Here is a 22,646-nt window from a genome sequence, read left to right on the forward strand (position 1 = left end):
AACACCCGGAAGTAATTGTAACAGTAGGATAAGTTGTTTATCATATTGTATTATACGCGAAGCAATTACACGCTCAAAAGGTGCTATACATAATAAGACCTAGGCTATCAATCAATTATGGTGTTTACATTGAGAAATTTTTTTTTCCTACATTTTCCTGATCAGTAAGAAAATTAGATAGAAAAACATTTTCAGGAAAGCTAAAAATATTAATAAATGATGCGACAAATATTGTGATAAACTGGAACACGTATAAAAATCTAAAATTACAGCATTGATCAAGAATTGATTGACATGCCAAGACGTCGTTGTGTGATTGGCTGAAAGTTTTAACAGGAAATGGAGTCCAGTTGACAACAATAATTTCATGTCTTTTCGGAGAAAAGAGGTATCCGGTAGAGATATTCTTTCAATATTATTCATGATTTGTATCATTACCATGATGAACCCTGAGTTTATCAGGCAAGTAGTAGTTAAGATTGGAACGAACTTCCTCATGAACTAGTACTACCAGTACCAGTTTAGAAAGTTTCAAAAATGCAGTCAACAATGCACCGCCACCGTATGCATCATCATACATGCATATATATCCATGATGATTATTTTATGTTGGCAGTGGCACTCATCATGGTCATGCATTCTCTTGGTCGAGCTGACGTCACAAAGGGGAAATAGCCTTGTAAAACCAGTGTGCGCATGTGCAACGCATGTGCAGTTCCCCTTTCTCGAGCTGGTTATGCGCGCGCTTGTGCAAAAGGGGACGAACATGACGAAGGGGATGTTCCCGGATGTCCGACAGAGTGAATGCATGATGGTCAATGTCAAGTTTGTTCGGCTTATGTTTAATCATGTTAATAGGTGGAAAAAAAGACTCAGCATTTCGTCGACGGGTCCTTAAAGAACTTTAGCAAAATTACCCTCGATTAGAGAAAAGCGAGGGTAATTAATTTTGTTTCACTGGTTTCATTTTCTGATATTGGATTTCATAATTTGATCTTATATACCTCGACACCTGCTGATGTTTGATCTTTTGCATGTCAACACATTCCTGGTGCTCTGGAGGTCAACTGGGCAGGGGAGTGAGTTTCAGGGCTGGAATTGCCAGAGGGCATATAGTATCCCAGTGGGCACACCCGACGTTGAAATCACGTTGAAATCAGGTTGACGTTTCGACGTTGAAATCACGTTGTATTTGCAAATCGACTCTAACCTGATTTCAACCCGATTTCAACGTTGATTCAACGTCGAAATTTCAACCTAATTTCAACCTGAATTTCATGTTGTATTAAACGCCGAAATTTCAACCTGAATTTAATCCGATTTTAACCTGATATTTATTTAAATATAATTATTATATAGTAATAAATTTATACGTACCCACTTGTAGAACCTCACCGCTGTGGTCCGTCTGGGAGAATATTATCATGAATTCATGATTATAGGCTAGGATTGGTATCGCCCTGGGTAACTGGTATCGCCGTCGTTGTCGGTGCAGAGGGCGGTGCAGTCGGCACCCATACGCGGGATGCAACCGGGTGTGGAGTCGTGGTGAGCCGCGCGCAGTGGTCGGTGCAGAGGGACGGTGCAGTCGGCATCCATACGCGGGAGTCTACCGGGTGTGGTGTCGGTTGGCCTCGTGCAGTGGAGCATGCGTCCGGAGTCGGAGGGCCGGTGCAGTCGGCACCGCAACGCTGGAGGTAATCGGGTGCCCGGGCCCGTCTTGCTTGTGCGGTCATGTTTTTGACCAAAAATCACATTTTTGACCAAAAATCACATTTTGACCAAAAATCACATTTTGACCAAAAACACATTTTGACCAAAAACACATTTTGGACCAAAAACACATTTTGGACCAAAAATCACATTTTGACCAAAAATCACATTTTGACCAAAAATCACAATTTTACCAAAAATCGCATTTTTGACAAAAATCACATTTTGAACAAATATCACATTTTTGACCGAAAATCCCATTTTTGACCAAAAATCACATTTTTGACCGAAAATCACATTTTTGAACAAATATCACATTTTTGACCAAAAAATCACATTTTTGAACAAATAACACATTTTTGACCGAAAATCCTATTTTTGACCAAAAATTAAATTTTTGACCAAATATCAATATCACATTTTAGACCAAAAATCACATTTTTGACCAAGAGTACATTTTAAACCAAAAATCACATTTTGACCATGAATCACATTTTTTTTTATTATAAATCACATTTTTGACCCCTGACCAAAAATCACATGTTTTGAAAAAAAACATATTTTTGACCAAAAATCACATTTATGACCAAAAATAACATTTTTACCAAAAAACACATTTGGTCAAAAATCAAATTTTTGCCCAAAAATCACATTTTTTTTTCAAGATGGCCACCACTGAGTAAACATGCAACTTGGGCAATCTTCTTAGTATTCGATTTTGCTAATTTCTCACCTTTTTATCGTAAAAGCCTCAATTTGATGATTTTAACCTTCAAATCCTAAATAGCTTTCCAAAGATTTTACGTGCAAAGTAAGCGTCGCGTTTTAGGCCATAAGTCGAGTTACCTTGAACTTTGAAATTTATTTTTGATATCATCATCATATAAATTTTTCAACGTCGTCAGAGAACCTGCAAGTTGAGTTGCCCAGCAAACACAAAACATTTTACAGATAACGTTTTATTGTTGGTTTATATAAAGGGTATAAAAACGTATTAATAACGCTCTAAAAACACTTTTGAAAAATAGATGCACGATATATTAACATGTTATTATAGAGTTGACAAAGCATTTTTGTACCTTTATAATGCAAGTAATAGTAATAAATGGCAACTGCCTTAGCTGAAAACAACAACAAACACATGTACATACAGGACACTTCTTTCACCTATTATTGGTATAAAATCAACCAGGAATATTATAGTGCTCTAACTGCAGAACAAGGTAATCCATTATTTTTTTCAAGATGGTATAGCCACGTTCATAGTGGCTGCCGCTTAGCTGGAAAACACCAAAAACACTTCAATAGTTTTGTGTGTCTTAAAAAAACCTGCATGTTCTAAAGACACAAAACTAGAAACAGTTCTCTCAATAATTTTTTATTAATCAAAATATGGGTCAAAAATTTTGACCAAAATTTGGGATATTTTAAGGTCCTTATTCAAGAAATTGAGAAAATTGTTTCTAATTTTATTTTGTGTCTTTAGAACATAATATGCAATTTTAAGGGATCTGGAATGAATATTTTTGTGGGACATGAGAGCACATCAGACATATCGAATTGCATTCTGAATACGGAGAATGTCTTTCTGATATCAAATAATTTTCATTTTTTTAAATTCACGATATAATTAGGGGGGTCACACATTAGCTCATTAGGTGTCTGCATACGACCCATAAATGAACAATGGCATGTTTTGAGCATAAAAAAATATCAAATTGTTTTCTTCATAGAGACCTAAACATTTTCAAATATTTATTTAGTATATGTGTAGTTACAAAAAAAATATTTTTAGGTCTATTGACCTTTTGAATTTTACATGGCGGCTCTGTGAAAGCACCAGATTATTTATCAGCAAAGACCAGTGTCTGGATCCGCAGAAGAAATTAAGAAATTGCCTTTAGAAAGTGAGTTTTTCGACCCGGTGCCAACGATGTAGTGAATTTTAAAGTTACTTTTTCTGAACCATGAGAAATGTATCTTTATTTTGGCACAACTTGTTTTTTCTCGATAAATTTGAAAATTTGATGTTTTTTTTGCCCGAAAGCGTGTGTATTTTCCCATAGGAAACGCTGTCCAAGGGTGAAATTTTGATATGATGACTGTAGATGATGAGTTACCCTACTGTGTGCCACATGTGCAATCAAATTGAGACTCCTTTTTCCTGAATCTCCACAAAAATATCTTTCTTTTGACGTAAACAAGAAATTTCTAGGATGTTGGGTTAAAAAATGGCAATATATTGAAACATTTGTTTTTTGGCCATTTTCCTGTGTATTTTCCCATAGAAATTGTTGACCTTACTTGTGAAGTTTTCATATTTTTCCATTTCTGGAGTGTAGTTATCAACATATTATGACCAACTTGTTGTTTTTATCTACTGCAGTGGTCCAACTTGAAGTCCTAGAGTTGTTTTACCTTGAATATGGATGTACAAAGTTGATATTTTTATTACGAGGGTGTCCGTAACTTGCTGTTTCATTCTGTAGCACTTTTTTACATTGAGCGGCAATTTCCTTGATTTTCTAGATTTTTCCCACTTTGGAGGCAATTTCTCACAATATTTTGATGCACATGAAGCTTTTGTTGTTGTTTTTGTGTTTCAACCCAAGGGTTAGAGTTGGCTTAGTGTAAATGCAGCCATTCACAATTCATATTTTTAATCTGAGATTGTCCTAAATCTGCAATTTTATTCTGCAAGGGGTTAAAATGAGAGTGCGACGATCCTTTGATTTTGGTGTTTTAGTCCATATTTGGAGTAATCTTTTTCAAAAACTGAAGCAAATGATGTACCTCTTGACATATCTATGTTGAAAGACTCAGTTATACAGCAACTTTAAGTGAAAATCGGACATAGGAAGCATATAATTTTGATTTTTTAAGTCTTCAAACATGCCATATTGTCGAAAACATGCGTTTTATCAAAATCATGCTGAAAAACAGCCATTTTTCGAACTTTTAAATTGGCGTAACTTCGAAACGCTTTATCCAATTTGAACCATTTAAATTGCTATCTTCATCATTTTGCAAGATGCTTCTGAAAAACTTAATGCCAAACATTTATATTGTAGATAAAAGAATGATGTGACCCCCCTAATATAATACAAATTTTATGACAAATTATTAAAATTTGATATTTTTCACATTTTTGATATATAACAGTCCTCAAGTAAATTTTATAAATCTAATGATATATTCTTAAAGTGTATGTAGCTGGGAGGAAAAGCCGACGATCAATTGAAAAATTTGACCTTTCATATTGAAGATATAGATTTTTTTCCCAAAAGACCTAATTTTTTTGGTGTTTTGGGGAAAAAATCATCAGATTTATGAAGTTTACTTGAGTACTGTTAAATATTAAAAATATCAGTTTTTAATGATTTGCTCAAATGTGTATTACATTGCGAATTTAAAAAAATCAAATTTTTTAATATCAGAAGGACATTCTTCGTATTCAGAATGCAATTCGATATGTCTGATGTGCTCTAATGTCCCACAATAAATACTGTCCAAACGTGCATACTCCATCCCTTAATAGAGTTTGAATTCAGGGTAATATGGTTTCATATTTTGAAACATATTCTCCTACACATCGCAAATCCAAAATAAAATCAGCTCCGTCCTTTTGATTTTCAAGTTACGTTACCATGGTTACATGTATCATACTTTGATACAATTTGTATCTAAACGCATCCTGAACACTTATATCCCGTCTTCAACACTGTTAACGTTTGGCTAAGTGACATGCATGTTTAGATACATGTATGTAACAAAGTAACAACATCATAGGACTTCCTACCATGAAGATGTGTGTCACACATCGAAAATTCAAGGTTGCTTGGAATTTTGGGCTGAAAGTCATTTTAAACTTTTAGAAATTAGATATGTAAGCTTTTTATTTGTGATTTGTGATGTTTAGGAGTTGGAGTTGCCATAAATACCTATCGTTTCGTGAAAATGTGGAAAACAATATTTTCTTTTATTCCTAAGCACTTCGTCTCCGGCAATCATAACATCATGCCTTATAAATTTATGTTAGAAAAATAATAATCAAGCACGAATCACATGGTCGCCATCAAGGGCGTAAATCGGGAGGGGGACAGGGGGACACGTCCCCTCACTTTTCAAAGTGGGGGGGACACAATATCAAATGTCCCCCCCCCCCACACACACCCACTTTGGTCCCCACCCCAAAAAAAGGGAAAGAAGAGAAGAGAAAAGGAGAAAAGAGAAGAGAAAGGAGAAAAGACAAGAGAAAAGGGAAACTTGAGAGAAGAAAAATGTTAATTTGCACGTAATTGAGTAGGCCCATCACTACCCATACCTAAAAATCCGCTTTGGCCGGGTCGATCGTAAGTAAAATATATTATAGGCCTGTGATTATTTTGGGCATTGCTTGAAGGCGGGTCTTCGCCCAAAAGCCTGTACTGCGGGCCCGTCGATATGCAGGGCCCGTCACATTTTATCACCAAAGTCAGTTTTAAGACGGACTCAATGCTGACTTCAACATCAATCCATGCATGCTTTAGTAATAATTCAATTTCAAATCTCAAGTAAAATTTTGCAACTTGAGTTCGGTCCCTTTTTTTTATGATAACAGTGTAAAAATTATGCACCAAATGACTTGATTGGACCTTCATTTTGCAAAATTTTCCAACGCCTGAGGGCGGATCATCCCCCTCAGACACCCCCAAGTATACATAAACAAGTGGTCGCTTCGCTTCTATTTTAGTGAAGACTTGTCCACAAGTTAGGCCGTCATTTCACAATTTTTCAGCTGTTTCAAGCTAAAATTTATAGTGCCAAAATGGTCCACCAAATGGCTTCAATTAGGTCTTCATTTTGCAAAAGTTTCTTACTTCTGAGGGGCACATCCCCCTCAGACACCCCTAAGTCGCTGGCAGCGACGTGCTTGGCGCTATCACTTGAAGTATCAATGACTAATAATTTTCATTGTGTCCCCCCCCCACTTTCATAAATGGATTTACGCCCCTGGTCGCCATGAGTTTGTTTTAGATAAAACCACGTGATTCGTGCTTGATAATTATTTTTCTTACATATAATAGGGCATAATGTTGTGATAGGCGGAGCCTTCCTTTAAAACGTGTGTATTTGTTTAAAAAGTGTTAGAGCTGGACATTTAGAGCCTAAATACATTAGATTTAGTTATGGTTCTCAAAAGAACTCGTGAATTTTCATAAAGCTGTTTGTGTTAAAGTGCGAGGGTTATCCATAGGCCTATATATGTACTAGGAGGACACTTTAGAACTTGACCCTTTTGGAACCTTTTAAGAATGTACTGGATGCAATGTGCCCATTATACTTAATGTTAATATAGGGTTTCCCCCGGGGTTTCCCCTGGCTTGCGTAAAAATCTTGAGTAAAAATCTCAAGTTTTTCTTCTTTTCACGTTACAACTTACTTAAAACTTCTGATACCACGTAAGATATCTTTAACATAATTATGGTTTCTAAGTCCTGACTTTTACACGTATAACTAAACTTGAAATTGTTGACAGATTATACAACTGAATACTTCTATTTTTCTCATCGAAAAACTTCACAGAACTTTCTTAGACTGATGATCAGATCATATACAGATAGTGTGATCAATAGCTTTGGAAGTGTTCAACGTATTCAAAGGATCCTTGTCGTGCTCAGTTTAAGCTGAAGGAGATAAGCATCGAAAACGTCAACCCCATCAGTAGGCTTATATCGCATTGATGATGTCATCAATACCAATATTAAGAAAATCTAGACCAGAATCTGTATTTGCTTGCTTAGTTCTTTCTATGTCAAGACACATATCAAGGCAATAACAGCTGTTATCATTAAGCTGATGGGTTTGCACATTTTTTGACCAAAAATCACATTTTTGACCAAAACACTTTTGAAGCTGGTCCATTTCACAGTTCCTGGAATGTGAGGCGTGAGTTCATTCCATCTGCGGGCTATATGGAATGAATGATGACTAACAACTTAAGTTAGATCTTGAACGGATGAGTAGTATGTGGCAGCAACTGCTCAACAATGGACTTTATTCAGTGTAGGAGTTGGTCCATGCCATGCCGTGCCAGTTTACTCCATCTTTGATTTGACCGTGCTCTTATGTATTAAAATTATGGCTCTCTCAAGTTGTCAGTTCATCCGAAATCTTTGGCTGCATCTAAACTTTCTAAGTTAAGTCAATTTTCTTGATGCTTTATACATTGTACATTGTCATGGACTATATAGTCTGTCTATTGCATGGCCAATCTTGTTTTGATTCCATTGTCACGTGGCACAACAACAGGTCAGCTGTAACGACAAAAATAACAATTTAGGGATTTAAAAATACAATTATTTCCATAATTTACACATACAAAAACATTATATTTGACATAGACTTACAGTACGATTAATATGCTTAATGTAAAATAGGCATAGGCCTACTGAAGGTAGACCTGTTACTCCTGACTGTTTAGGGTAATTCTGCTGAACAATTCTTAGGGCCATTCTTGGGACCAAAAGAGGGAAAGTATAACTTATCTTTGCTCCTTTAGACACATGCTTTAGACTAGAGAAATTATTTGGGGATGTGAAATCTTCTGCCTAAAAAAATCTGCCTAAAGAGTGTTCAACACTAATTGGCTCATGCTTGCACATGTTTAAAGTAGGCATACTCAGAGAACATGATATTTTTGACATAGAGCAGTGATAAGTTTAATGAAAAATTAAAAATAGCCTCACTTTCTTTCTAGAGAACTGCAGATTGCACCTTAATGTTGAATCTATTAAGAAGATCTTTACGACCTTTAATAACTTGGAATGTATAGGCCTATAGCTTAAAGGGTCTAAATCTCGTGAATACAAATACTGAATAAAGTTCATAATTCATTTAGCCTATTAAAAACGAAGATAAGTAGATTATTAATATTAGGGTCATATGATGTATATTTGTAATTTAACCTTAAGTCTCTCAGAAAAGATTAGATATAGGCCTACCCGTTATGTTTACTAAACGGTTGCAACTAGGCCTACCAAGGAAGCACAAACGAACATTAACATGATTAATTTTGAATAGGGGATGTCCTTCTGATATATTTAATAATTTGAAATTCGCGATGCAATAAAAATTTTGGGGCAAATTATTAAAAATGGCAATTTTTGACATTTAACAGTTCTCAAAGTAAACTTAATAAATCGAATGATATCTACTTGAAGTGTATGTAGCTGGGATGAAAAGCCAACTATCAATTGACAAATTTGACCTTTCATATATAGATTTTTCCCAAAAAGACCTAAATTTTGTTGGGGAACAATCTATATCTTCAATAGGAAAGGTCAAAATGTTCATATGATTGACGGCCGCTCGTCCCAGCTACATACAATTTAAGTATATCATTAGATTTATAGAATTTACTTCGAGGACTGTTTCAAAAATATCAATTTTTGATCTCGAATTTCAAAAAATCAAAATTATTTGATACCGTACTAGAAGGACATTCCTCGTATTCAAATCAAAATGCAATTAGATATGTCTGATTTGCTCTCAGGTCCCACACAAAATACGTGAAAACGTTGCTATCCGAGCTCTTAAGCTCTATCTATTTGAAAAGAACTTTATTTCACAAATTCCACTAGCCTAGTCTAACTGAATATTACTGGTACTACTATTTAAGCTTATTTACGCCTAGCCATATTTATAGGCCTGGGCCATGTATGCTTCATAATTCTGCGCTTATTAAAATATCATTTTGTCAGTGGGATGTGGACTTCCACGAACTTGGTATCACTATCACTCAGTTTATTATTTTTAAAAATAATTGTCATTTTGACATTGAAATTCATGTCAAATCATCAAAGACACATCTAGTCTGCCCTACCAGTAACTTAATGTCTAAAAAAATACACTAGAGATAATGATTTGCGCTTACAGAGCGCAGACAATCGCAAAGGCATGTAACTCTTTAATGACCATTTGACCTGACCTTTGACCTTAATGTTTCCCGGGCCACGAAGTTTGTTGTCACCGAAATTGAGCCCCCATATCCATTACAGAAAATGAAATTACGGTATAAGATTTGACCCCAGTTAACCTTTGACCTGACCCATGCAAAGTGTTCCAACATATCCCCCTGGTCATTAATTTTGTTGTCACCGAGTTTGAGCCTCGTACCCCTTACAGATGTCCAAAAAATTCATTTCTAAAATTTGACCCCTGCATGACCTTTGAACTCACTGACTCCTGCAAAATGTTTCCCTGGTCATGAGATTTGCTGTCACTGAGTTTGAGTCCAGAAGAAGAAATTATAAGATTTGACCCAAGATAACCTTTGACCTGACCCCTGCAAAGTGTTCAATATATTCCCTTGGTCAGTTTGTTGTCACAGAGTTTGAGTCCCGTGAGGCCGTACTTCCTTACAGAAAATGCATTTCTAAAATTTGACCTTTGACCTGACCCGCCCTGGTCATGAGATTTGTTGTCACCGAGTTTGAGCCCCATACCCATTACGGATGTCGAGATAATGCAATTGTGAGATCCCCCTCCCCCTCTTAATGACCTTTGACCCCAATTCTTTGTACAACTTTTAGACATTGGCTAGGCGATGCAGGTATGCAAGTGACGTCATTGTATTATGTAATTTGTGGAAGATGAAGCATTTTTAGTGAAAATCACATTTTGGCCATAAATGACATATGACCTTTGACCCAACGAGTTGGACACTGGCCTAGAGCATATGGCTACGATGACTCGTTATAGGTTTGACAGAAGAAAGAAAGAAAGAAAAGAAAGAAGAACTGACCAAAAAACAGTACAATCGCAAATTGAAAATTTGCGATTGTAATGACTTCTAGCACATGAGCATTGCTGCATGATATGACTAGGGCTAGGCTCTAGGGGCCTAGTTTCGTAATTATACAATAAACATTTGCATTTCCCCTAGGCCCGTAGCCAGCACCCCCCCCCCCCAATGCCAAAGGCCCAAAAGTTCCCCTTTTTAAACCCAAAAGTCCCATTTTCGAGCGCAGCGAGCTTAAAAATAGAGGTTTTTATGCCTTCTGTAATCTTGGTCCGTCCAAAAATGTCCAAATCCGCCCAGTCCAAAAAGTTCCAAATTTTGAAAAAAGTCCACTTTTGGCATGTGCAGCATGTAATTTAACTGCTCAGTAAGCTTAACTATTTTAACATATCCTGATAATACAAAATGGAAAACCAAGTTGAAATATAAATCCAGCAATGTGTCCAAAAGTCAAGTAGACCTTTAAAGAAAATTTAAATGTTTACTAACCTGTTTTATTTGCAAATTTAGGCCTCACGCTTATGTTCGTCACACGTGCGCGTACAACTCCTTTTGCTTACTGATGTACATTGGGCAATATCGCAATATCCGTTCTGGAAAAGTGTTGGGCTAAAGCGATACTACTACAATTTTAATCCAAAAATTTTTAAACTTTTGAATGTCCAAACATGGTGATCTAGGATTAGAAACATGTTTATAGGTAAAAATGCGACCAGAACTAACGAATATCCAAAAATTTGAAATTGTTTTTCAACATGTTTCATAGGCCTAGGCCGACTAGGCTTCAACTCTAGCGTGATGCAGAATTCACTGCTTGCCTATCCAGATCCAAATGCAGATCCTACATCAAGTTCAAACAAACGGACACATTCAAGGCATTATGTCATTGATTGATGCGCCGTCCCCGCCGTGGCAGTGGCATCAGTTTTGCACTTTCGGCGTGTGCGTAGGCCTACCCATAAACACTTGTGTGCGTACTCACAAACACTTGTGCACGCCGCAGCACGTATACCTTCAATAATTTGCAAATGTGCGTGCGTACCTATAAACACTTGTGAACGCGAGTGTGCACTTGCAAACACTTGCGAACTCGCATGCGTATTCGTAATAACTTTCGCGTACCCATAAACACTTGCGAACGGGCATGCGTGCTCGAAAACACTTGCAAACTCGATTGCGTAACGTGCTGCAGCGTGCGTACCAAGCAATAACTTTCGAACACAAGTGCGCCCATCAACACTTGCGCATGCGTGTGCGTACCAGTAAACACTTGCACATACGCTATGCGTGCATTTGCAAACACTTGCGAACGTGCATGCGTGCGCATAAACACGTGAGAACGAGTGTATTCACGCAAACACTTGCGAACGTGCATGCGTATACTCCCAAACACTTGAGAACGTGCGTTTGTACTTGCAAACACTTGAGTATGCATTATGTGTATACTTGAAAACACTTGCGAACGCGTGCGTACCGCAATAACTTGCAAACGCATAATGCGTACCTATAAAGACTTGAACATGTGCATGCGTGCCCATAAACAATTGCGCACGCGCATGCGTATTCGCAAACACTTGCGAGCGTGCGTGCATCGGCAATGTACGCAAGTGTACCCATGAACACTTGTAAACATGAGTGCGTGCTCGCAAACATTTGCGAACGCTTGTTAACACAATTGTGCACGCGTGTACATACCCACCCACAATATCTTGCAAACGTGCGGTATAGGCCTACCTATAAACACTTGCCGTCCCCCATGAAAAAAAAAAATTAGAGAGGCGTTCCCCCCATAACACTCCCTGCTTTCTCCGACTATGATCGACAACATAGGCCTATGATGCGGCCGCCCACCCACTCCCACACCCGGTTGCCTCCCGCGTATGGGTGCCGACCTCGACACCCGACCTTGTAGCTACTACACCGCTATGCCGCCATTGGCGATACCGGGCAATTCCCGGGCGATATGATCGGGTTAGTAAAAATGATAGTTTGAAGATATGCGAATAGGCATATTAGGGACCGCTCACAAACACTTGTTAGGGGGCTGATGCAAAAAAAATCATCGCGAAAGTCTTCCGCCCCTTTCAGATCTCTAAAATTCAGCCTCCCCTTTGACATGAAAATTATGGGTCAATCCCATAGAAAATCATATAGGCCTAACTCAATTTTCCTGGGAAAATTTTTGGTCATTTTTTCAAGGCCCTCCTCTACCCCTAGGAGGGTCAAAACTAAAGCCCCTCCCCACCCTTTTGCATCAGCCCCCCTAACAAGTGTTTGTGAACGTCTCTTGCTCCAACTTCAGCATGTTGTAGGAATTCCCATATCAACATCAGCCCGCCAATTGAGCGGCGACGGGCGGTATAGCATACCCGCACCACCCGGTGTTTTCGCGTAAGTATTTGAGGTAGTGCACGCCCGCCTGTATACTTCACTTGAAGAAGGGAACGGAAGTTCGGTTTAAATCGTTAGATCATGCGGATTGATATATAGAAAAACTTGGCTAAAATTTCAATGCTATCGACCTTTAAACATGTATTATACTAGGCATATGCATATTTCGTCCTAATAATATTTTATGTAACGTCATTAAGTTGTGCATTGAAACATTGGTTGAAATCAGGTTGAAATTTCAACGTTGTATCAACGTTGAAGTTTCAACCTGATTTCAACCTCCTTAATTTTTGCATTGAAAGTTTGTTGAAACATGGTTGAAATCAGGTTGAAATTTCAACGTTGTATCGACGTTGAAATTTCAACCTGATTTCAACCAATCTCTAGGTTGAAATCGGGTTGAAATCAGGTTAGGTTATATTTCGACGTTGTATCAACGTTGATACAACGTCGAAATCCTAACCTGTGCCCACTGGGATGGTGACCCAAGTGAAGTCCAGCTGGTTAGGATGACAGATTGACCACTGTGTTTTTAAGACTAACTTTCATGCTCATGACAATTGCCATGGCAACTGGCTGTCAAAGCTGAAAACATTTGAAGAAAGCATGGATTCAAAAGTTTTAAGGATATGTACATGAAATGGTGCATTGATAATGAGGCGATCTTTTCTTTTAGACCACCGAGCTATAAAGGTTAAAATTAACGTGATGGTTTCATCTAAGTTTATTCTTGTTGTAAGGTTAAAATTATGAATTTATCAAATTAAACTTTCGCATCACAAGGTTAAACATGTTTTTAGCAATACAAACATACCTTTTTATTTCTTCAAACAAGCTTTATTTTGTTCCAAAATTTACTTTTTTATCACAATTTTTGACGTAAAAGAGATGAATGCAAAACCATTGATGCAAATTCCAACACATCGCGTACCTGTAGTACATCCAACTACCATCGCATAGGCCTGGAATACTACAGCGATTTTTACCGGCTGCATCGCGTCCGTGCTCCGCGTTCAAATAATAAAATTACCCGTAAACATCACAGCTTGCTGCATCCAAGGTTAGACTTTTTCAAGCCTGCTACAGTGCATTTTTTTCAAATGTTGAACAGCTGTTTTAATACTTTTTAATAATATTTTAGCGTATCCATGAACTTAATTTGTTAAATACTTCAAATCGACTAACAATCCCGCTATCCAGGCCAATATTTGTACAGGAAAAATATTGTTTAAAACACAAATATTAGCCTTAAATTTTGCGCCTACACGTAACTCGTAAGACTTGGCGATATTCTATTGAGATATCGTTGTCAAGCTCAAGGTGATTGACCCCCGATGATTGACAGTCAAGATCGCGTACTATTATGCATAGTCATGGTGCTGGGTGCGTTAGGGAGTGCTGGTGGTCGCCAGCACCACCTTTTCCCAAGATGGCAGCCTCCATGCGTGTACCGGGGGTGCTGGCGTGGAACCAAAACAACAGCGGGAATCGCTGGTTAAATCGACCTGGGATGGAAAAGAACATGGGGAATCAGCGAAATTTACTGTCAGGGGCTTGCCTATAGACCACTTCGCATCTGACGTCATTGCCCGGCAGTATGCGCGCGCATTATGGCAATTTCAATTGTTCTTTGCCCTGCAGTGTGCGTACGCATCATAGTCTGCTAAGGGTACGTGCATTTTAAATCGCCCACCACATTTCATATATTACAGGAAAGCCATTGAACAGTGTAGCGGCTCGTTCGAGCATATCGATAGACGAGTCCCTCGCCTTTGTTGATACACAGTGATGTCAAGTGGTCTATATTAGAGCCCCAAGTAAGTCAATCAGTATGACAAATCAAACTGGAAATGAAGTTTTTTGCACAAAACATTTGCTGTCAAAATATAAATAGGTTCTAACAAATGTCATGATAGCTATGTGGAGATGATTTTGTTGTGATTTGGTAAGTTTACTAAACAAGTGTACTAGTTGAATTTGTCTATTTCTCTCTATACTCAACACCATTTTGTTTCTTTGTTTGAAACTGCAGTCCTCCAAGGGCATCAAGAACTGTTGAGATGTCAAACACTCGGGTCAAAATCATCAACCCTCTTGCACTTCCAACATCTGACGATATAGCAGAACCCCAAGTTGATCATCATGATCTTCAGCAAAACTTTTCCAGGTACAGTGCAACCAATCATAGCACACCAAAACAGCAAACTATCAATTGCAACTCAAGTAAACTTATTTTTAAACCAATATCATTGACATCAGTAGAAAATGATCTACCAAGTACTTCATCGACCACCACTGAAAGACTTGAATTTCCATCAAGTGCTCTTGCCCTCTACACCACTCTTTTGCAAGAATCGGAGGATGTTCCTACAAGTGACAATGAATTGCATACAGCAGATTTAACACCTCTTGATTCTCCTTTGAAACTTTCTAAACATGGTGAAGCTACAACTTGTAGTAGCCCTACAGATTCTAGTAACTTGGGTGGTTATTTGCCACTAGTTTCAAAGAGGTCTTTTTCTAAGGAGTTGAGCTTAAGCGCAGGTGGTATGAGTCATCAAGAATCTGCTAACATCACTGAAAATATTAATGGATTGCCGCAGAATTTGGAGTCCAGTCTTGATATTACAACACGATTTGTTGAACCACCAATAGATTTTGCACCAGAAGGGAGAGTGAATGAAAAAAAAGCGGGATACTGGATTCTAGATGTGGTAAGATGTTAAATTTACTAAGAAGCAAATATATTACCGTATTAAATCTTAAATGTCATATTAAATGTTTGAAAATATATATCTTGCTAAAATAGAATTTATAATGTTACATGTTTGTCCATATTTTAAAACTCATGATTCATAGATGTTCTGGTCAAGATTTTGATGAAGATTTAAGATATAAATTTATTTTTTTATACACAGCCTCAAATGAACTTTGAGCCTTTGCATCTTGAAGAATGTAACAAACCAATTTTTCAATACATGAATTAGATATGAGTGTCTCACTTCACTTTTGAGTGACATTAATGACTGTTTCATCCCTGGTTTCATCCTTTATCAGTTGATAAGTTTCAGGAGACAATAGACAGTTTGCCAGATGTAGTGGAAAATGTGTCACAAGCTCAAAGACATCAGCTGGTTGAGGTTGCTAAGCAACAAGAAGTCTTACAACAATTCAAGGTAGGTCTTACAAGATCAACAGATGTAACAAAATGGTAAGATTAATACCTAAATAAACAAAAGAAGTTACAATATTAATAACTTAAGTAAAGGTAAATAAAAATTCCTTTAAAAAAGGAATGTGGCGCCCAATGTGAACTTGGACGTGATATGGTGAATTCCATGGTGTGTAGATTTGGTATTATAATGATTTTTCTAGGGAAGAGTGAAGATGATCAAATGCAAGAGAAATGTGTTTGATTGGGGAAGGTGTTCTGACAATCCAAATATAAACTTAGTCCACCGCAAATGACCTGTAACAATTTGTGATTGACATTACTTAATTCACCTCGGATGACTTTGATCTGACATTCAACATTTTCGCGCTTACACCAGTCATATCCATAACAATTTAACTCTTACAACTTCCTGTCAACTCTCTAATTTAAAACTCTAAATTTCTGTCTGTTTGCCTTTTTCTTGTACCATTTAGTACACTACAGTTTGTTACAATTATTAAGATGAGCAAACATTGCTGGGTAGATAACAGGATTTAGTTATTTACTTAATCCAATCATGGAGGTAGTAGCTAGTACTACCTCCATGATCCAATCATGGCATTAACATCAATTTTGGTCTTCAGTGTTTTAAAATACAACAATGTAGAACATGTATAATTAATATGCCGCCCAATTGTGCCACCATATTGCAACTTTAGCAATAACCGCTATATAGATTCTATGGTAATTAGCAAACAAAAGCCATCAGTTTAAGAGGCCACGTTAATTGATCTTATCACTATGGACCACAAGAGTCTCATCCCAATGGCATAGTCCAATAACCTCAATTACATAATCATAGTGCAAAATTTGACCTCAAGTTGCAGAGTATGAGTTTGTGTACCCAAATTTTCAAAGGATGAATGTACAAATGTATTAGGGTTTAAGAACTGTTCCCATGATAGATGAGCATGTTGTGGATCCTAGTGTATGGTCAAATGTCACCGTCTATCGTAAACTGGTTGAACGCATACAAAGGTCAGAATTTATTTGGGTGTTTTTATAAATCCTAATTTTGTATTTTAAACAAAGAATATACGCTCACCATTTTATCCCGTGCATATCAGAAAACAATAAAATAAAATCCAAGCTAATTGTGGTTTTATTTCTGAGCTGGGCATAATTTTAGCAAAACAATTGCGAAGTCAATCTAACAAGAGTGAAATTAGAAGCTTTTCACAAAGTCATGCCTATATTGTGGCGCCTCCGTAGAGGGCGCCACAAAAAGTGTCAACATTAGGGTAGGGTGCATTTTTTCTCCACAGTAGATATTAGCAAAAGACTATCAAAGTGTAATCAATGTATTTTTTTGTTCAGCCCTGGAATTATACCTCTTTCAGGTAATTGGAGAGTGGTCACGTGTAGTTTGCTAACTTTTGGAGATGAAATGGGAAAACATTTGTAAATTTACTGATGACCCAAAGAAAACTGATAAGATTTTCAAAAAGATCTCTTCAAAATATGATTCAACTGATTTGAAAAACTTTTGCAGTTATTTTTCAATAAAACTTATTTTATAGTTAGTGTCATTTTTTGCCACAAGAATACCATTGAAGACCAGTAATTAATGCACAATAAATAACTTATCTCTCTTTTGCTGTTTTTGTTCTCTGCAGGAAATGTTGGCAAAAGGTAAAGATTTAGCAGGCTGTGTCTAAATGTATATAACTGTTTTATAAATTTCAAATGGCAAGAAGGCAGTGTATTACAATTGCCATACTATAGGTCAGGAAAACATGTAATGTCAAACAGACCTATAACTTGTAAAATGGTAATGTATAAGAAACAATTATTTTGCAAACATTTTGTTTGCTTGTGTGTTTTATTATCTGTTGTTTTGTTATTCAGTTTTCATAACTCTTGTTCCTGTGGTATATCTAAATTTTACTTTCAAATAATTTGACACATTGCAAATATGTGAGTAATAATTTAGGCATGTTTGATTTTAAGTCCTGTGGCAGCAGGAAAAATGTTTTGGGACACCTATGAGACTCAAATATATTGGAACAATGGAAGGAAACTAATATTTCTGTGTACACAACTTATCTTAAAATGTAATAACCTCTATGGACAGAATAACCAACTGGACAGTTTACATTTATTAATCAACATAAATTTGCCTTTTTTTTAATCACCATATTGGTGTGTTTAGATATACTTACATGTTTTTATCATACTTAATCAGGTTATATGTATTTGTTTGTTTGTTTTATTCAGAAAAAGATAACCTAGATGAACTTGTTGTGGAATTGAACACTTGTAAGAGGAAAATTTGTCTTTCAGAAGATAAGGGCACACATCTTCAGAAGCATTGCAAGCAATTAGCAAAAGGTAATTAGGTTATTTGCTATTAATGATGTTTTCATCAGTGTTTTTCTTGTGCCTTTTAAGTCAAGAAACCGATGTTATCATCACTAGGCAGTCCGCAGGCCAACTTTTATCCAGCCCATCAACCAATTGTGGCTGGCCTCTGAACAGCACTGAAATGTTCAGTAAACATAGCAAACCAATATGTATTTTGACTCTAAAACACAAATCTTTGAAATGATTTTAACCCTCACTGGCCCAGGAGAAAATGTGTAATTGAGAACCACTGTTTTATATTGTTTGCATAGATATAACAGATACCATGAATGAGGATTTTGAGATCCAGCAGTTAACAAGAGCTGAAAAGGAAATCTATACCGAGAACCAAAGGTAATAGTGTCTTGCAGCAAACAGAAAGTTTTATTTCGTCCTCCTGTGACTTGTTTTTAAACCCAGAAAATGCAAGATCTTGCAAATAAAATGGGTTCGGAAATGACATTTATGTTTATTTTCATAGTAGTGATATGTATCTTCTCAAGCGTGCTACAAATTGCTACAAAGCTTTTAAATAATTACAGTCTAACTAAATGTGCTTCCATCCATAAAACAAAATTTTAGAAAGCCCTTAGTTCATCACAGTCTTCAATTCAACTGTAAACGTTTAAGAAATAAGAAGTGCCACTTTTTAAGCCAAATTCAGGCCAGGATTTAGAATTGCCTGCACGTCTTAGAAGATAAACCATTGTGCAGTTGTTTGTAATGAATGGGTTCCTCTCCATCTTTAATATAATTTACCTTTCTGGTCATTGCATTTTGTCTGCTTATCATATAGGTTGTATGAACGATACAGATCTAAAATGGCACATCATGGTCAAGGAGTAACAGAGGTTGAAGCAGATATGGGTGTCAATGTGGAAGTGAAGAAACAGCAAGAATTGATAGCTGTGCTTCAAGCAGAAAGTATGTTACTGTTACTTGGTAACTGTATGTACTGCCCCTTCCTGGGACATTCCTATTTTGGGGTACATTCAAAAGATGATTATATCCCAAATTTCTATATTCTCTTGCCCTGACACCCTCAATCTTTCATTTCCAATTTTAGAGAAGCTGAAAGACCTTCAGGTTGCTTTGGAATGTAGCCCAAAGATGGGTGTAAACTACATCAAGGCTAAATACTATTATGCATCCAGAAGCTACTGAGTGTGTGTGTGTGGGGGGGGGGCTCATGCAGATTGCATATGTACCTGGGGGACTGAGTGACTGGAATGTACCAAAACATTTCGGGCAGATTTTTCAGAAAAAACACCCAGGACACGCACTGCTTAACAATTCACAGGTTTACCATTTTTTTATCATTACAGGGAAGTTTTTAATTTAAAATCTAAATTTGCACCCAAATACCCTACTTTTTTCCTCCATATAGAAACTGTCACTGAATGCCCCTTGGTTTTAACCAATGGGCTTTGTATGCATTAGAGGCAATCTTGTATTTACCTTTTTATCTTTTATTTACTACATTCACCAGAGACTGCAATAGAATGTAAGCTGAAGGAAGACACTAGTCATAATAGAAGATTACAGCAGGGTATCAAGGTGTTATCAGCGGAGAAAAAAGCATTGAACACTCAGAATACCAACATAGAGACAAAGGTAATACACACTAAACTAATACTTCAGAAGCATGATTCCATTTACAGAATATGCAAACTCTCCCTTTCTGGTTAAAGCCATTCATCCATTGCATGGTTCCGCCATGTGCGAGGAGTGCCTGGCAGCATGCATGAATGGGAATTGAACCAGTCATATAACATTGCGTTAAGTTATGTAATTCTTCCTTTCATGTCATGCCAGTTCGAGGCTCTCCTTGCATCATGGCATGCAGTAGGTGAATAATGTACGCTCTTATAATATGAATTTGGGTGTTTTTGTCAAACCTGATTTTTTGGCATATATGTTTACACAAGTTCCAACTTTACCCAAATGGAATCGGCCAAATTTGTTGTGTTTGTAGGTCAACAGAGCAATTTCGACATAAAATCATATTATGACTTTAAATCCGTCATAGAACTCCATGATCAAAATACTATGCAGTCTAGTCGTTATGGTCAAAATAATTTGCTTGATGTTGAGGATGTGTAGTGTTGCATATTTGCTCCACAAGGGTTGCATCGGTCTTCTTTTGCATCTTCAGCTGCATCGGGCTTCTTTCCCAGACATAGCAAAATGTCCAAATGATACAATGATTCTTTATTTTTAAGTCAATGATGTTGTTCATGGTCCATGTTTTTTTTGTTCTCTCAGATCAGACATGAGTGCGACAAGCACACGGCTATCAATCAAGACATTGAAGTTTTACATGTGAGTAAAATTCATTTTGAGGACAACAAACATCATTGCTTGCTATGAGTAATAGCTAAGGAACAAACTAAAAGTTAGATGATGCGTTGAAACACAAGGTCTGTTCATTAAGAAGCTGACCTTCACCCCTCCCAGAAATGTAAGTGAGAAATGTTTAATATTCCAACCAAAAACGCAAACTAGTTTACAAACGTAATCGGGACTTTTTGAAACCATCCCCCCTAATGAAGAGACTTTCCTTGGAATATTTCTGGTTTACCCTGCACACAAGTATAACCCACACCCTAATCCTAAAAAATATGGTGTGCAGGGTAAACCAGAATTATTGAAAATACAGGGTGCACAGGGTAAACCAGAATTGTACCCTTTCCTTTATAGGACATCATCAAACTTTTTGTTTGTTCCCAAACCAGCACATAACCTATTAAAATATTGATAAATTATCAAAAATGTCCCAAGTATGAAGGATGAACTATCTAACAACTTGAATATTACATGTAGTGCCATGAAGAAAATTCACTTTTTTCTTTGCTATTGACCCATTTTTTCAAAACAATTCTCGCTATTCACAATAAGAGGCGCCGCCAGCGGTTTGCGAATCGTGATGTATCATGGGAAAAGTCGACATCAAGTCCGCATAATACAAATATTACCATGCTATTACATAGGAACACTTGACAATATTTTTTAGTTTGTCAAAATAAAGGTGTTACACGCTAATCGATACTCAATAATACTTAATAATGTGATTTGAAATGTGCACAATTAATTTTTCTCTATCGATTTGCGTGTAATACCGTTATATTGACAAACTAAAAATGTTGTCACATGTTCCTATGTAATAGCATGGTAATATTCGATTATGCTGGACTTGATGTCGAATTTTTCCCATGATACATCACGATTACATCGCAAACTGCTGGCAGCGCCTTTTATTGTGAATAGCGAGAATTGCTGATATGCTCATCAGCATTAAAAGTGGACATAGATTGAGGCCAAATTGTGCAGAAGAAAGCACACATTTCAGGCTCAAGTGCTATTAGAGCTTTTGTTTACTGGTCTTTAAAACGTGGAACTGGATCACACTTTCATGTCCTAATCTATGCTCAGAATGACCGCCACACTGCGAGTTATGAACCACATAATTGCTGGGGAATTGTATAGATTATATTTGTGATTGATTTTTTTGTTTCTGTTTGTTTGTTGATTTTCTTAGAAACGTAACCAGGCCCAGATGACGAGACTAAAAAAGCAGATCAAAGAAGGCCATCTTAGGAACAGACAGTGGAATGTAGAGGCTTGTCAGCTGGAAAGACACCTGGAGGAACTCAGGAAATCAATGGAAGAATGAAGAAATGAATGAGTACTTTTAGGTAACACATGTACAATAAGTTGACAAAATCACTCATGTCTGGTCTAATGGTATGACTGTTGTTGATTGCTACTTAGCAACAAATTTACTAATTTTTCCCCCTTCCAATGTTTTTGTATCAAAATATTTGTTTCTTCTGAAAAAAAAATATAACAGATTAAAAAAATGAAATCAGCGATGTATTAGATTAATAATTCTTTTTGATATGCACCTTTTTTCTTGATCATAAGGTTCTTTCTGAATATTGCAACAAAGATTGAAATGTTAGGGTATTGTAACTGTTCTAAAATGGGTCCCAAATTTAGTATTTTTTACTTTATAATGCGACAACTAGAAAAACCGTTCTACAGGCCCGACTGACCCAGATTTGGCTTTTGGGGGATTTTTCTAAAATCTGTATGAACTGAAAACAGCGGTCTTTTGGCTGTAGTGGATTGATTTTGATATAAAATTGGATCGGTTGAGCCCATATTTATTGGTCGAGCTATGAGTTTTAAAATATTGGATGA

The 22,646-nt window shown here is 36.8% G+C and overlaps 1 protein-coding gene across 2 annotated transcripts; it reads left to right on the forward strand.

The window, feature by feature from the left end:
- Positions 1-24: 24 nt before the first annotated feature.
- LOC140158540 (uncharacterized) lies at positions 25-22,374 on the forward strand. 2 transcript variants are annotated; one of them, XM_072181662.1, is made up of 10 exons: positions 30-388; positions 14,919-15,600; positions 15,944-16,062; positions 17,717-17,732; positions 18,318-18,431; positions 18,716-18,797; positions 19,240-19,367; positions 19,933-20,057; positions 20,709-20,765; positions 21,982-22,374. In XM_072181662.1, exons 4-10 carry the CDS (start codon positions 17,720-17,722, stop codon positions 22,114-22,116), a joined length of 654 nt encoding a protein of 217 aa, XP_072037763.1. In that variant the 5' UTR covers positions 30-388; positions 14,919-15,600; positions 15,944-16,062; positions 17,717-17,719; the 3' UTR covers positions 22,117-22,374. The 2 variants fall into 2 exon arrangements, 1 of the variants encoding a protein (XP_072037763.1); XR_011859795.1 differs by lacking the exons at positions 18,318-18,431; positions 18,716-18,797; positions 19,240-19,367; ... (1 more) ...; positions 20,709-20,765; positions 21,982-22,374 and having other exon boundaries at positions 25-388; positions 17,717-17,728.
- Positions 22,375-22,646: the final 272 nt, after the last annotated feature.

This window comes from Amphiura filiformis, chromosome 8, assembly GCF_039555335.1.
Source record: "Amphiura filiformis chromosome 8, Afil_fr2py, whole genome shotgun sequence".
Taxonomy (NCBI): Eukaryota; Metazoa; Echinodermata; class Ophiuroidea; order Amphilepidida; family Amphiuridae; genus Amphiura; species Amphiura filiformis.